This window comes from Solanum lycopersicum, chromosome 3, assembly GCF_036512215.1.
Source record: "Solanum lycopersicum chromosome 3, SLM_r2.1".
Lineage (NCBI taxonomy): Eukaryota > Viridiplantae > Streptophyta > Magnoliopsida > Solanales > Solanaceae > Solanum > Solanum lycopersicum.
The window spans coordinates 47,435,817-47,452,918 of NC_090802.1; the positions used below are offsets into that span (position 1 = coordinate 47,435,817).

General features: G+C 33.1%; 2 protein-coding genes across 2 annotated transcripts; both read left to right on the forward strand.

Annotated features, from left to right (window-relative positions):
• Positions 1-6,329: 6,329 nt before the first annotated feature.
• LOC101265806 (G-type lectin S-receptor-like serine/threonine-protein kinase LECRK1) lies at positions 6,330-10,983 on the forward strand. The gene has a single exon (XM_004235024.5). The coding sequence runs from the start codon at positions 8,462-8,464 to the stop codon at positions 10,862-10,864; it is 2,403 nt and encodes an 800-aa protein (XP_004235072.2). The 5' UTR covers positions 6,330-8,461; the 3' UTR covers positions 10,865-10,983.
• Positions 10,984-11,461: 478 nt separating this feature from the next.
• Positions 11,462-14,109, forward strand: LOC101265517 (G-type lectin S-receptor-like serine/threonine-protein kinase LECRK2). Its single transcript, XM_004235023.4, has one exon. It carries the CDS (start codon positions 11,538-11,540, stop codon positions 13,905-13,907), a length of 2,370 nt encoding a protein of 789 aa, XP_004235071.1. The 5' UTR covers positions 11,462-11,537; the 3' UTR covers positions 13,908-14,109.
• The last annotated feature ends 2,993 nt before the right edge of the window (positions 14,110-17,102 follow it).

The following is a 17,102-nucleotide window of genomic DNA, read 5'->3' on the forward strand; positions in this document are numbered from 1 at the left end:
CGTCAACTATCAGTGCGCCTTCAAAAAAAGAACAAGCTCAGTCGTCGGTACTTTGGCCCATTCCAAGTCCTCAAACGCATTGGTGAAAATGCATACAAATATGACTTGCGTGCCTCTTCCCGTATTCACCTACTTTCACATTTCAGTTATTCGGAAGTGTATAGGTACACCTGACCAATAGGTTACTCCTCTTGAATTGTTGGATCAATCTTCTCTTTAGTTCTTATGGCTGAATCGATTCTCCAGCAGCGCGTGTTGCACAAGGGCAATGGTCAACTAGTCCAATGGCTTTCAAGTGGTCTGGCTTGCCTGATTCAGATGCCACTTGGGAAGCCAAGTTGACTATCCATCAACAATTTCCCCAGCTGAACCTTGAGGACCATGTTCCTGTTCAAGGGGTTGGCAATGTTATGAATATGGTTAATAGCCCACTCACACTTAGGCGCAACAAAAGGCGAAAAGTTGAACCTAAATATTTGGAGGAATACTCCAGTACAGGAACCAACAAAGGTACAAATGTGTCAGACATGCCAAAAGCCACAGATCACCACATAGGGTTCTTCTCCAAGCAACAAAGCCATTAAATAGAAGAAACATACAAGTCTACTGCTTATGCATATTCTGAAAGTTTATTTCTTTTCTTAGTTTTCCTTTAGTTGCTTTTGTTAATTTAATAGTTGTAGTTCTTTTTACTTTTCTTAGCAAGTTTTGAGCCCCTAAAAGCTGGGATTCCCTATCAGTTTATCAATACAAGTTGGTTCATATCACTGCAGTTGTTTTCTAACATGGGTATGCAAGAAAGAGAACACAAAAATATATGTGTGAATATGAATTAGTCTTATAGGTTACAAGAATGCAAAAAAGAGAATGTATGAAACTAACACATACCTTGAGTAACGACTGTCTTAGCTGTACTTAGTTGGTCGTTAGAATCACATGACAATGAACCTAACATTGGAGTAGAGTATGTACGAATATTAATGAGTCTTTTAGGTTACATCAAAGGTCCAGTAAGTTTCAGTAATTTTGGAAGTAACATAGAAGTAGGGTGTATGAATATTAATTAATGGCCGAACTCATAAACAGATTCCTAAAGTTGTTGGGTTTTTCCCCTCACGTATCTCAACTACGTCATTTTTCCATTAAATCATTGAACCACCCATAATTTGGTTCCTTTTAAACATGTTAACTGATTTTGATAGACTTTTCTATTGTAAATACCTTTAATTGTGTTCGTATTGTAATGATTTTGATTGAAGGAATGAAGACAAACTATGTGTTAGTCTCATTTGTTTTCTAATGGGGTTCAAATGACTTTAAGTAAAACACAATTATTCTCGAATATTTTCATTATCCATTGAACGAATGAGTTCTGGAATAACATATTTATCCTCTCTATTAATACCCTTACAAAATATGGTTCCACATCAACCAGCGGTGTTTAAAAGAAACAATTATGGGTGGTTTAATAATTCAATAGGAAAATAAGATAGTTGAGGTACCTAAGGGAAAAGTTTAAGGATCTGTTTATGTATTTGACCTTGATTAATCCTATAAATGCATTACCTTTCTCATAGATGGAAGGAGGATTTCCCTTGGAAGCAGGGATTGAGAAAGTGATTTAAGCTCAGCAGTTGGATATATATCATGTAAAATTTTCACAGAATATTGAGTTTCAAGTAAAAATTCAGGCACATGGACCAAAGTTTATGTGTCCAAAAGGGTAAAAAATTCTACATTTGATTCACCAACCTGTTTTGGGTGCAAAGTAGATGTTTTCTGTATTGAAAACGGAAGGCCAATATCCTGACTGCATCATTAGACCACCAGATATCGTAGGAGTTGTAACTTGTAGAGGAAAACTTTGAAGCATTTAGACTCTCACTTGTTGTTGCTGGAACATTGCATTATTTTCAGCTGCCATGCTAAGTCTATACAACTCACGTTGTCTAGTATTTCTACAACACGTCTCTCATCAGTTAAGTTGTTGAGCATCCGTTTATATCCAATTTGTTACTCCTGAGTGTTATTCTACATTAATAGTGGAATTAGTAAGTATAAAGATCCACTGGACAAAGAAGTAGAATTGAATTTTGTAATAGTTGGACTCTCATGAAAGATAAGCACACTACCATTGAAACTTTAACACTGTAAAAACTCAAGAAAGGATGTGACATCAAATTTGAATAAAGAAAGAGAAGTGTTTTCTTGCTAAATTACCCGGCTTCAGTCATGGTGAAAGCTGGAAAAAGGCGGGAGGTGAGTGAGTTAAATTTTTTTTTATTTGTTTAACTAAGTTGTATCAATTGCACAACTTCTTACTCGTTATAGTGGAAGGAGTTGTTATCCTAAAGGGAATGAGTAATATTTTTAATTCATAAATATCAAAAATTGAAAAGTACCATATAAAATCATGATACTGACAGCTTGTTTGACATTGCTGCTAAAATTACTTATTATAAGTACATTTTTAAAGAAGCTTGTAGTTTTTGAAAGAAAAAAAATTGTTTGGATAATTCATTTGATACCTGCTTTTGAAATGTAGATTGTGTTTGACTAGTTTATTTTTTTTTATTACTTTTAAAAGTAAAATTACAAAATATGACAAATATCAGTTTACTTTTAATATCAAGACTATTTATAGAGAAAAAATATTTTTGTAACGATCCGATTCGTCTTTACTCAAGGTCATCTCATGTGAAATTTTAAAAACTTGAACATACGATTATTTTAGCCCATTTTGAATTTTGGCTTCGCTGAATGGATTATCTGCAACCTAATTGATGCATCTTCTTTTATTTTCCTCGCAATTATATGGAAAAAAAAATACATGAGTTTTGCTTCAAAAACTCTTCAAAGGTACCTAGGGCAAGGGAGAGATTACAGTGTGAGGGAGGTTCATCTTAATTTTACTCTCATGGACTCGGAAGCCCATGAACAATGTTCATCAGTTGATGCTTGACGTCTTGGTAGATTATAATTTTCTTAAATTTAGTAGTTAGACCTATATTATTGCATGACATTTTGTAGATGTTCATACATGGAGTTCGAATGATTAAAATTGTTGTTTATTGTTACTAAAGCGGGAGATGAGATAATGACTAGGAGTAGTTCTATGTTTTCTTTCTTGTAGACTAGAGTGTTTCTTGTTGAGGTGGTTTAGTTGTAATTGTAAGATTAAGTGTTATGAAACTCTTGGGTTATAGTCATTTTTTAGACTTGTGGCAATTAAGAGGAACTGAATGAACGAAAGATTATTAATTCATGAGGCTAGGGAGGTATTTTCTCAAGGAATGAAATATGTTACTCATTAAGTGGTTGCCAGTATTGGGATATCGACCTATTTTTAATCATTTATGTTGTCCATGTCTACTTCTTATAGTATTAGTTGTGGAATACATATTAGGAGAGCTAATGGATAAATGTGAATTAACATCATGTTGATAATCTCAAGCAATGATTTTAATTTTACTTGTTGGTTCATGTGTTATTGGTCATTATGATTTGAGATTATGCATGTTGTTTACGATTGTTGATTGGTTCGAGTGTCAAGCCGGTATATGAATACTAATGATTGAGTCGAATATCATGACTGGTATGGATACTAATTCTTATTGACTCGGGTACTACGCTGAAAATATAATTTGTGTGTGAATTTTCTTGAGAGAATGAGTGAACTGAATTTAACTTTTTATAATTGATGATTGTATGTTGGATCTTTGAGTGACACGTGTTACTTGAAAGGTGAGTTGATCTCAAATATGACTTGTATGTGATTACGTGAGACATATTTCATGTTATAGTTAAATCAAGATAAGAACTAAGAGTCCGAACTATGTACTATTTGTGGTTATATGAGATATTATTTACTTTGTTGAGTGATTGTTACTAGGTCAGACTGATGGTCGAGGGTTTGATGCTAATTTAAGTATTAGGACTTAATGATGTTTAGTTTAGAAAATAAATAATAGTGGGGATGCAAGTTAAGATTGGGGATTTGGTCTTAGGCACCAATTTTAGGTATTGGTTCGAAAAGGACTACATGTTGTAATGATCACTTGAGGGAGAGTATCAGATTGCTTAACAAAGTTTGTGATGATTGGTATTTGAGAATCACATAGAAGAGTTATATTATCATTTCTTATAAGGGTGACATAATAGGTGGAAAGCCTAGGGTGGTAGGACAAATAGGTTTGAGAAGCGTTAGGGTGCCATAGCAGGTAGGCTTGAGAAGCTTCAGAATGATAAGAGAGTTAATATTTAATGATAGAGTTGACAACTAGTTTGAAAAAAAATCTATTAATTTATGGGTATTACACTTAAGATGATAAAAACATGTTGATAAGTACTCGTGCGGTATAATTTTCTTATCGCATGTTGTTTTTTCTTTTGAATATTAATTTTATATTATGTGGTAGATTTATCCTGATCGATAATGTATACCAGTATGTATTGTATATATTGATAATATTCTTGTTATTTCACTTTGCATAATTTGATTGCAAGGTCATTAGTGTTTCATAGGTGATGAAGATGGTGATTTCCAATAACTTCCATTTCCCTTTTTGTATGGTGGGAGCTATTCTTATTTTTATGTATAAAGGGTAAAGGGTACTTTTTAGTAACTCATGTACCTGGTTAGACTAGTTCCTTAGGAATTGTTTTAGATCGTCGTAAAAGGTTTTTTAAAATTGTTGTTTCCATGAAGTTTTATAGTATTAAAATAATTTTGCAGTGTTTTGTTAATTTTCGCAATGTTTTGTTAATTTTTGCATTGCCCATTTTTGAATTGGGTGGTGAGAATTTTTCTATCTAGATGTTAGAGTAAGTGTTCACGATCCGGTGGGTTGAGTCGTGACAATTTTAAACATCTATAATAGATTTTTAATCAAATTTTTTTTTATTGAGTTAAAATTTATATATTTAATTTTTTAATCAATATATTATACATAGATAATTTAAAAAATAAATTAAATATTGATACAATATTAACGTGATGGTTTAAATAATTTTCTATCCTTTTTCGGTCTACGTAAAATTATCTTCTTGTCCAGCATGTGTTGACATTCTTTTCCATCTAATATCACGTATGCTAAAAAGTGATAGAAAATTATTTATAAAATAAGTTCAGGGCTAATAAAACCTTAGTATAGTAGCATAAGTTTGCCTCTAAAATTTCAAATATAAGTTGAAGTCACTTATACATTTTTCCTAAATAATATAATTAAAAATATCGAATATAAAATAATAAATAAAATTGGAGGTGAACTTTTAGGATGTTCTCAAAACGTGGCCCATCTAATCCATGACTTGGAAACACTTATTGACAAGTTAGTATATTTGCTTTTGAAGGAAACCCGAAATTTAAGCCAAGTATTTTTACAATATTAAAGTATAGGAAAATTTTCAAAATGTCAATTTTTTGATATTTAATTGATTTTCTTAGTAACATTTTTAATATTAATTTAAAATGCTAATATTTTATTTTGTTATGTATTGATTTATGTATTTTTTATTCTTTGATTTTTAAAATTACAATTATTTATAAAGGGAGAAATCAAGAGAGATAATTTTTTTTAAAAAAAAGGAACATTTCACTTAATATTCTTATCACCTACAATTTCATTAAAAATTCCTTTTTCATTCGAATAGATTAACTTTTCTTTCTATTATGTTTTCATTATGATTGTATATCAATAATTTTTACATTTTATGTGTTCACTTTACCATTTAAATTTAAATTTTTTTTTACTTTCATACTGAAAATTACAAATTGTATTTCAGTGATCAAAATTGTATCACATGATTACCATGTATCGTTTTTTATTTGTATTATAAAATATTATTGATTATATCTCAATGTAATCTAATTATTACATATGAATATCATTTATAAAAGGATACAAGATTTTGGGGAAAAAATATAATATATGGTGGAAATAATACAATCTCTTGAAGAAGGATAAACTATTCTAAAAAAAAAAATACGAATTGACTAGGAAAAAAATAGGGACACAAGATTCTGGAAACAAATAGCATACATAGTGAAAATAATATAATCTGTTTGGGAAGGATACAATATTCTAAAATAAATAAATACAAATTAACTGTTAAAAAATAGAATACATCTATACTTAAGAAATGAAAATTCATTTGACATACCTATTTGAATGACTATAAACTACAAAAGAAGTACAATGTTCTTAATAAAAATAAAGTGATGAGTAAAAAAAAACAATTGACAAACAAAAATTAATGTGATTACTACTCTGGTACAAATACAGTTTTGCAACCTTCTTCTCTGACTTTCTTTTTTCATCGTCTTTTATGTTCTTTTTTTCCGTTTTTTTCACCAAATCCAAATCTGAATCTGTGTTTGTGCATTAATAATCCTATAAGCAAAATTCAAAATTATTAAATATAAATAGATATAAAAAAATCAAACAATATGCTATGTATGAATGTCAATGTATATTACTACAAATTATATACTAAATCTCAAATATGAAAATAGAATCACAAAGTGTTTAAAATATTAAAAATCTAAAATGCATAAATATATAATGAATATATTAACAAACTCACATAAAATCGGGAAAAAAACCCAGAAAAATCGTAATACATACAATTCAAAATTTAGCATAATTTATAATTTTGAAAACAAAATCTCATGAAATTTCGCAAAATAAATGATGAATTCGAAAATGCTTTTATCTATTGAGATAGTTAATTGATAGATTTGAACAAATTGGTAATTGACATGAACTTGAATAATTAGTTCTTCAACAATGAGAGAACAATGGTGAAAATTTGATGAAAGAGAAACAAAATTGAAAATAAATTTAATGATATTAAAGCCTAGAAAAGTCTAAATGAATAGTGGATGTATTTTATGTTGGACTGTTTTGAGAAATAAAAGGAAAGACAAATAATAGTATTTAAATAGATATTATTTTCTAAAATATTGACATTTTAAATAATTATTAAAGAGTATATATTTTTACTATTTAAGTTAGGGATTGTGACTAGTTTGCTAATTTTTCCTTTATTAATTTAGTTTGAGTCATAGTTATAATTATGAATTAATTAATTTATAGCTAAATTAATTATTTTATAGCTTTAAAATTAAGAAGTTTGTTAAGTAATTAATATCAATTCATTCTATTTGAATTCCAGCCAAATCTACTAAAATTAATTCTTTTCGGTTGCCTTTTAATTCTCTTTAGCTAAAATTGTTAATTATTTCTCTATTCCCTCTATAAATCAAACTTTTTAACTTAAAATGCAAAATCTTTTGAAATGATCTTAAGATATTTATGAAATATCCTAATTACATATATAATTTTATGAAATAAATTTATTATTTAAAATACTATAAAAAATGATTGAAATTATTTAATATAAACTTGGAAATATTTGAATTTTATAAAGCTATTTATTCTAAATCATTTAAAAAATTAAGAAATTTAAAAATTAATTATTATTGAAAAGGATCAAAATCTGGTGTCTAACCCTCTTAACATGCAAATCTAAACGTAATTCTAGTTTGTTTTTGTGAGGAAAGAAAGAACATTGAAAAGAGAGAAATTTGCCTTCAATTGAAATCAAACATCCAACGCGCAAAACGACAAACTTAAACCATCCAACACGTAAGTGAAGATAGAATAGTCATACAAAAATTGACTAACGAAATACATAACGCCTCCCTAAGAAACTTCCTAGTAAAGACTTTGTTTCCATTGCATCATTCATTTATCAAAACATTGCTAACTTTTCAATTGTTAGCTTGCGTTGCTATAATTTCAAATTATTTTTGGTAAATATTATTTGGATAAAAATTTGGGTGAAATTTTTTCACGTGTTTAGTTATATAGTATGTAGGAAATATATATTTTTTTTTAAAAAAAATATGATTTATACCGATAAATTTTTAGAACTATCAAAACTAACCACAATTTTGTATTACAAGTCAATTGGATCTTATTTGCTACAATAACAAATAGTATCCATGACACTAGAGCAATGTGGTAGTTTGGAGTGAGCGCAACAAGCATAATTCCATAAATCGGGAAGTAGATAAAGCATACGACTTTGAACCTTGAGTCGATTGTTCATCATTTTCATCAATAAACATCTCATCATTTAATATTCACTGAATATTTCAATTTTTATCACTATTTTGATGTTCACATAAACTAGTGTGCTTTTGAAAGAAGAAGTTTGAGATAGATATAAAATAATGAGATTTGACCAAAAACTAGTACTTGAAAATTTTGAATATTTGTCAAATAATGGCCAAACGGGCCCTTTTGGAGTTTTGGAAAATATTACATGAAGTTGACTCAGCTGTTACCTAATTCGTGTCAAGTGTCAATGTGCTAATTATTACTAGAAAAGAATAATTCAAATTGGAAATGTCCATCTCAAGTTGGTATACAAAAGAAAACTTAGCAAAGAGTATATGCATATTCCCCATCCTTGTGTAATGGGTAACATAACATTTACTTTCATGTTGTTGATGCTTCCATTTGTATTTGCAGCTATTCAAGTTGGAGCTCAGCAACAGCCCTCCAACATAACCTTAGGTTCTTTTCTTTATCCAAACCGAAATCCAAGTTATTGGCCATCTTCTTCAGGCCTTTTCTCATTTGGTTTCTATCAAAAAGGAGATGGATTTCAAGTTGGCATATGGCTATATGATAAAACTGTTGTTTGGACTGCAAATAGAGATGATCCTACACTTCATTCGGATGCATATATCGAGTTCACAAAGGAAGGCAATCTTATACTATGGACAAAACAGAACAAGAAAGTCCTTGTAGAATCTCCACAGCCAGTAACTTCAGCATCCATGCTTGATTCTGGTAACTTTGTTATCTATAACAAAACAAATGTTGTTTGGCAAAGTTTTGGTTATCCAACAGACACCATCCTAGCCGGTCAGCATCTAACATTAGGCCAGAGCCTTGTCTCTAGTGTTACTGAAGTTGATCATTCAAGTGGAAGATTTTATCTTAGTATGCAGGCTGATGGGAACCTTGTTGCCTACCCAACCAATTATTTAAATGGACCCGAGGCTTCCTATTGGGGTTTTATGCTACAAACCAGAGGTGAATTTGGTGAGGTTAGCTCAGTTTTCATAGGTCTTACTCCAACAGGCCAACTCTTTCGGAATGCGTCTAATGGTTTTCGTTTCCAACTCAATACCTTAGCGAATACCTCTAATCAATCACCAACCAACAGAGCAGCAGCAATTTATCGTGCAACTCTTGATCCTGATGGGATTTTTAGGCTTTATACACATAAGTTTAACAACTCAAGCTTGGAAATCAATTGGTCAGCGCTGGAGAATCAATGCAAAGCCAGGGGATTCTGTGGTTTAAACAGTTATTGTACTGCAAAAAATGGCAGCAGCATAGGCGATTGTTCTTGTTTTCCGGGATTTTCATATGTCAACCGTGAAATGAAATTCCAAGGCTGCTATCGGGGATTCATATACGAAGAGTCTTGTGGAAGCAGCAGAGACTCAACAATGGCCTACAATGTCACGACGATTCAACACTTGAAAGTTGGAGGATATCCATTTTCTCAGGTTCCAATGGTTGAGCAGGACTGTAGAAATTCTTGCTTGGGTGATTGTACTTGTTGGGCTGCTCAATACATGAATGGAGTTTGCAGCAAATTTAAGCTTCCATTCGTTGATTCTACACTTGAACAAAATGATGAGTCCGTCAAGAGCTTTGTCAAGCAGAGTTATAACATCTCCCAAATGGCAGGTCACTCCACTCCCTATCCTGGAAAAACAAGGAACAGAAATGAAAGTAGTAAAGAGATAATATTGATTCTATCCCTGGTTCTTGGTTCTGTAGCATTTCTGTTCACTGTTGTTGCAATTTTCAGTTATATTTTCTACCGAATCAGAGCCGACGAATACCAAAAGCTATTGGAAAATCCATATTTGGGGCCAAACGAGGAGTTCACTCTTCGATCATTTTCTTACAGTGAGCTTGAGAAAGCCACTGAACATTTCAAGGAAGATAAAAGACATGGTTCATTTGGAAACGTCTATAAAGGAATTCTATCAGAAGGTAACAGAACAGTTTCTGTAAAACGATTGGAGAAAATCGGGGATGAAGGAGAAAGGGAATTTAAAGCAGAAATGACCGCGATTGGGCAAGCTCGTCACAAAAACTTGGTTCATTTGCTAGGGTTTTGCTTGGAGGGATCTAAAAAACTTCTTGTTTATGAGTACATGAGCAACGGATCACTCGCAGATATTATATTCAGTTCTGAAACAAGACCTTCTTGGGAGCAAAGGATGAGACTTGCATTGGACATATCAAGGGGTATACTTTATCTGCACGAAAAATGTGAGACTTGCATTATTCACTGCAACATAAAGCCACACAATATCCTAGTAGATGATTCATGGACGGCTAAAATCTCTGAATTTGGGCTTTCTAAGTTTCTGGTGCCTGATCAAGTAGGGAACCAACTTCAGCTTAAAGGAACAAGAGGGTATTCGGCACCAGAGTTGCAGAATAGTGTGTTGATCTCCGATAAGGTAGATGTTTATAGCTATGGAGTAATGCTCTTGGAGATCATATGCTGTAGAAGTAATATGGATGTTAACGTCTCAACAGAGGATGAAATCTTTCTTCCTAGTTGGGTATATAAATGCTTTGTCGAGAATGATATCAGAAAGTTAGTGGGAGATGAGGAAGTAGATGTGAAGTCCATGGAGAGGATGGTGAAGGTTGGATTGTTATGCATTCATGATGACCCTGATTTGCGCCCTTCTATGAGGAATGTAGTTCTCATGTTAGAAGGTACTATGGATATACCATTTTTGGCATGGCATTAGGTCTTTTACACTTTGTTTGGCTGGTTGCTACATCTTGTTCAAAATGTATCATATTATATTGTATTGTATCGTGTTCTTGTATTGTACTGTATTGTTTTGTATGAATACAACATTTGGTAGATTGCATTGTTTCTCATTGTTAGATAATATCATACATCAACAGTTTGAAGTATAAACCTATAAGAAAAAGTATGGTATGGATAATTAGAGTCTTTATATAAAATAAGATTATTAGATGAAATTAAGATGAGGACACAATTATACTAAATTGATCTTTATATAAAATTAGAAAATAAGCTACTTTTGTACTAATATGGACGAAAAGAAGAATATATGAAAATGAAGAACTAGAGACAATAATTTTCTACTAAATATATGGACGAAAAGGAGTAGTTGCAAATTTTTTCTTCGTAGTCCTTTTCAGCCCTTGTTTTCAAGTTTTGAATTCTTGCACAATATATTAGTTTAAAAGTATCCATCTCTCCTGTGTTTGATAGACTTTTCTCAGGATGATGACTTAGTGAATTGACTTATGGATCAAAGCATTTAACTCTTCTTTATTATTTTCTATTAAGAAGACGACTTGACCAGGTAATGTTCCCAGCATCTTCATGGATATTTCTTGAAAAAATGTTCTGTTTGACTCAACTGCTTGTTTAGTTATTTCTTAACCATGTTAACAGTTAGAACTTGTCCTTCTTTCTCACCCATTGATATCATGGCTCTCTATTTCTTACTTGTGTTGTTTATCTTTGGATCCGCTAGAGCTCAATCAAATCCACCTATTACAATAACATTAGGATCTTCTCTTCATCCCACTGGACAATCTACAGCATGGTACTCAGCTTCAGGTCATTTCGCCTTCGGCTTTTATCCACAAGGAAGTGGTTACAAGGTGGGAATTTGGTTAGTGGGAGGCTCCAATAACACTATTGTGTGGACCGTATTTCCTGATGATCCAGAAATATCTGTTGATTCTACCTTGGCTTTCATTGATGGAAAAGTAGTTCTGAAAACAGATAACAGTGAGGATAAGACTGTTGCTAGTTCATCAGAATCTGCTTCTTATGCCAACTTGCTTGATAACGGTAACTTTGTTCTTTACAATCAAGATCATGAAGCTATCTATGAGAGCTTCAGGTATCCTACTGATACAATTTTAGGTGGCCAGAAATTAACAAGTGGGAGTAAATTGGTTTCTAGTTACTCCTCCACAAATCATTCCTCAGGGCGATTTCGCCTCTTGATGCAGGACGATGGGAACCTTGTTGCATACCCCAGAAACTTGTTTCGCCCAGTGGATGCCTATTGGTCTTCACAAATTTACTGTGATGGTTGCAGAAATCTCCTGCTTCTTAACAGCACTGGCATCTTATTTCTGATCAATGACACTGATTCTTCAGTACTTCGACAATTATACACTCCACTTGTACAGAATGACAGAGCTATTTATCGGGCCACTCTAGATTATGATGGGAATTTTCGACTCTATTCTCATGAATTTGACTCCAATGGAAATTCTAAAATGGTAGTGGAGTGGGAGGCAATTGATGATATTTGTCTTGTGAAGGGTTTCTGTGGCCTTAATGGCTATTGTGTCAGAAGTAATCACAATGCACCGTCTTGTATGTGTCTACCAGGGTCATACTTGAGAGAGAATGATCCAAACTTTGGTGACTGTCAAAGGAACTTCACCAGAGGAAAGTGCATTAATGGGAAAGAAGATGTAAGTGTCTACAAGATTACTACCACAACCAATTTGACCTGGGAGGATCCTCCTTACTTTGTTACATCACTTCTACGAAAAGAAGATTGTGGTAAATCTTGTTTGGAGGACTGCGATTGTGATGCTTCTCTTTTCAATGAAATTGGGCAGTGTATGAAACACAAGCTGCCTTTGAGGTATGTCAAAGCTGCACCTGAAGGATCTCGCACTGCTTACTTCAAAATCAGCAATCTAGCAGTGCAAAATCCAACAACGGATTCAGTGAAGCCACCATGGGTGGTGATCTTGGTTTTATCAATAAGTTTCGTTCTATATTCAGGTACTTCTCTTGCATTTTCAGGCTTTTATGTCTTCAAATTCAGGATAATAAAGCTCAGGCAGCTAGTACAGACAGGAACCACAGGCTTAACAAAAGATTTCATACTCAAAACTTGTTCTTATAGGGAGCTAAAACGGGCAACAGATGGTTTCAAAGAGGAATTAGGAAAGGGTGCTTTTGGAGCAGTTTATAAAGGGAGCTTTGACAAAGGTAAAAACCTTGTGGCAGTGAAGAGGCTAGAGAAGGTAGTGGAAGAAGGTGAAAGGGAGTTCAGAGCAGAAATGAGGGTCATTGGTAGAACTCGACACAAAAACTTGATTCGTTTGCTTGGATATTGTGCTGAAGGCTCAAAAAGAGCTCTTGTTTATGAATATATGAGCAATGGTTGCCTAGCAAATCTGTTGTTCCAAGGAGCTATTCGGCCGGATTGGAACCTAAGAGTAAATATTGCACTAGGTGTGGCCAGTGGAATCCTTTATCTCCATGAAGAATGTGAAGCTCCAATTATCCACTGTGATATAAAGCCACAAAACATCTTACTTGACGAGTTGTTAACAGCTAAAATCTCAGATTTTGGGCTGGCCAAGCTGCTAATGCCTGATCAAACAAGAACATTCACTGGTGTAAGAGGGACTAGAGGGTATTTAGCACCAGAGTGGCAAACAAATGCCCCCATCTCAGTCAAGGTTGATGTCTTCAGCTATGGTATTGTACTACTGGAAATCATTTGCTGCAGAAGAAACATTGAAGTCTGTGCGACTAAAATAGAAGAAATCCAGCTTTCTACATGGGCATATAGTTGTCTTGTTGAAGGTGAAGTAGACAAACTTGTTGGAAGTGAAGAAGTAGACAAGAAGACCTTGGAAGGAATGATCTCTGTGGCAATTTGGTGCATTCAGGACGAACCAGCTCTTCGTCCTTCCATGAAAAAAGTATTACACATGTTGCAGGGAATTATTGATATTCCAACTCCTCCATGTCCAAGTCCCAGTAGTTAATTTCAGTAGTTGTAAGTGGTTTGGTTTATTATATTGTTGTTTTCTTCAATAATATTTTTTAGTGGAAATTTTAGTGAGAACATATAGTTAGTTCAATATACATTAGTTCAGATTTAATGAGATCAGTTGAAGGCCCTATGGGTGTAATCTTGAAAGATATTACTCAAAAATGAGAATGTTTTGAAGTTTCAGAGTATCAAAATACTCAACTATTACACTAGGAGATTATCAAAATTATGCTTTTGATCATATGTTGGGAGTTACGAAAATTTAGACATAAATAAAATATATGTGGGGATATTTAAGGTGTTGAGAGCCACTAGATTTGAAGCTTCTAATTAAGGTGGATAATACTTTAATATAGTAACATGATTGCTGATATTGTGCAGGGAAAGGGTATTCCTTCCTGGCACCTTGATAGTATTGTGGTTAGAGGCTTAAAGCAAGGAAGACTCTTTATCTAACCAACGACATTATATATTGCTGTAGAAAAGGAAACTGTATAGTGGATGCAATGGCTAACTGGAGTTTAAAGGGGCTTAAATCTATCAGTTCAATGATCTACTAGAAGAATCTAAAGCTTCATACAACAAATTGAACAAAATCCAGATGCTTAGTCAAAGATGCAGAGTATACAACAAGATTTTTGTGAGAACTTCATGCATTAAGACATGATAAACCACTTCATATTTTGTATACAACTGCTAATAACAACTTACGGCTACACTTAAAGAAACTAACTGCTACCATATTCCTAAACAATAGTAGGAGGAGTCTTCTACAGATACTCAAAAACAGTAACTACTGATAATGAAGATGAGAAAGTAGATCTTGTCACTATAAAGGAGGAGGAGGAGGAGGGGGTGGGGAGGTGGGAGGGGGAGAGGGAGGGGAAGGAGGAGGAGGATCGCTAAAAGAGTTGGTTTGGTTCTTGTAGAATCAAATTCAATGGAAGATGAATTAACATGAAAATTTGGTAGGAAGATAATTAGTACAAAATAAAAGTCTAGATAGTTTCTTGATAGGTGAAATTTAGGTAAATCATAAAATAGTTTCACATGTTTAACTTTGACATTTTTAACACATAGTGATGTCATGGATGATATCAATAGGATGAATTCATTCTTATAAATAGGTAGCTCTTAATTCATTTTCAAGATCATCCTCTCACTTATCTTCTCACCTTATAAGACATTTATTGTTCTCTCTCGTAATATTTCACTTGTATTCTCTGTAGAGTGAAATAAATACTGGTGCAGTTGTTTTTTGGTGGATGTAAGATCATTTTGATCTGAACCGCGTTAAAAAATTGTTGTTCTTTCTTGTTCTTTATTTTTACATTTTCGCTAACAATTGGTATCAGAGTCAAGGTTCTGTCTGAATATACTCTGCGGTTGCAGCACAGTCTGAATTTCCACATCAGAAAAGAATTACTTTGGTTTTCTGTAGTTCCAAATACATTGTAGTAGAAGAGGAAGAACAAGTAAAGACGAGTTCCATGAAGTTTGAAATTGATAGATTTAGAAGGCACAACAACAGTGGTCATCTAAAAAGTATGACCCTTTGATACCCATGATGGCTAAATGGTTTATGGAGACTTGAGTTAATATGAACTCGCATCCCCATATTAGTGTTCAATACTACTCTCAAAAATATGCTTAGCTCATACGTTTTAAGACAACTTCTTTCTTTGGTTTCAGATAATTACTCAAAACTTAGCTAAAAGTTCTCTTGGAATCGATGTTCCCTTTCTTTCTCAAATGTGAAAACATTTTTAAACTGGGAATACATAGTCTCCATATACTTCTTTGAAGAAATGACTTCAATCTTTAGTCTTTGCTCTTTAATCAACTTGAACTTTAAATATCTAAAACAAAGTGAAAATATTTGTGAAAGACTTTTGAAAACTTTATAAACTATAGAGAAAATGCACAAGTACCCCTTATAGTATGAGCGAAATCCCAGAGATACACCTTAACTATTCGAAATCCCAGAGACACACCTCAAATAATTTTTGGTGTTTAATAGTAGCTTAGATTAGTTAGAATAAAAAGGAGCGAAGATACACTTTAAACGAACTCAAACGAAGCAACCGAAGACAAACTGAATAAGGCAAGCGAGCCTGGAGCTAGGGTGGCGCGGGGAGCCAGACCCTAAACTTCATAGGAGGGTTTGGGGTGCTCTGGCTGGCGCAACGCACCAGGCCCCAACGCAGAAAATCCACGAGTTTTTTTGCTCATTTTCTCACCCTAATTCGCCTAGAATCGAACAATTTCTTACTCAATCACTTGGATTCAATTATTTAACTCATTACTCTCCATTGTACTGAAAACAACACTCAAATTACTCAATTTTATCTCAAGAAATCATCAAAATTCCAACACAAACAAGATTTAGAATGAACTTAAGAACTCATCAAGAATATTTTTTTTCAACTTCGTGAATGAAATCTCGATGAAAATATCATGATTGTTCTGTGGGTGAACTAACCAACACTATGAAAACTAACATACCTCTTAGGGATCAAACCCATGGCGAATATTAACGACATCACACATGAATCTCGACAAATGCTTGTTCTTCTCCTTTTTTCTCCTCTCTTCTCTTCTTTTCTTTTCTTGAACTCTTAACTAAAATCCTAAACTTATATTAGGATTGTAAAGCTGAACCTAATATGATTAGACCCTTAAAACCTTACTAAAAACGAATGAAATCTGACTGGGTAAGGAAAAAACCAAAATACCCCTTACTACTATTAGCTAACTTTCCTTAACTGGACATCCTAAATTCAAAAGGTCATATCTCACTCATACAAACTCAAAACTTAGAAAACTCGGTGGCGTTGGAAAGATAATTGAAAGATCTTTGATAAGGTATCTTGTAAAACACTTAACTCATTCTGTTCTGAGAGTTATGATCGTTTGAAGTTGACCTAAAACTCATACTTGAAATGATCTTTCCTAAGATTTCTTGTAGCACACCTAAAACTCATATTCGTTTTTTTCCCAAGAAATCATAAAATGATATTAGGAACTACTTGAAAAACAATTTTATGTCTACTATTCCCCGGTGCATCCCACTATTTCTTCATGGTTTGCTTCACCTGAATCTGAGGCCCTAAAATACTTGTTGCATTCGAGAAATAACTCCAAACATATTATGCAATATCACCTTTGATAAATAAATGTTCCACGG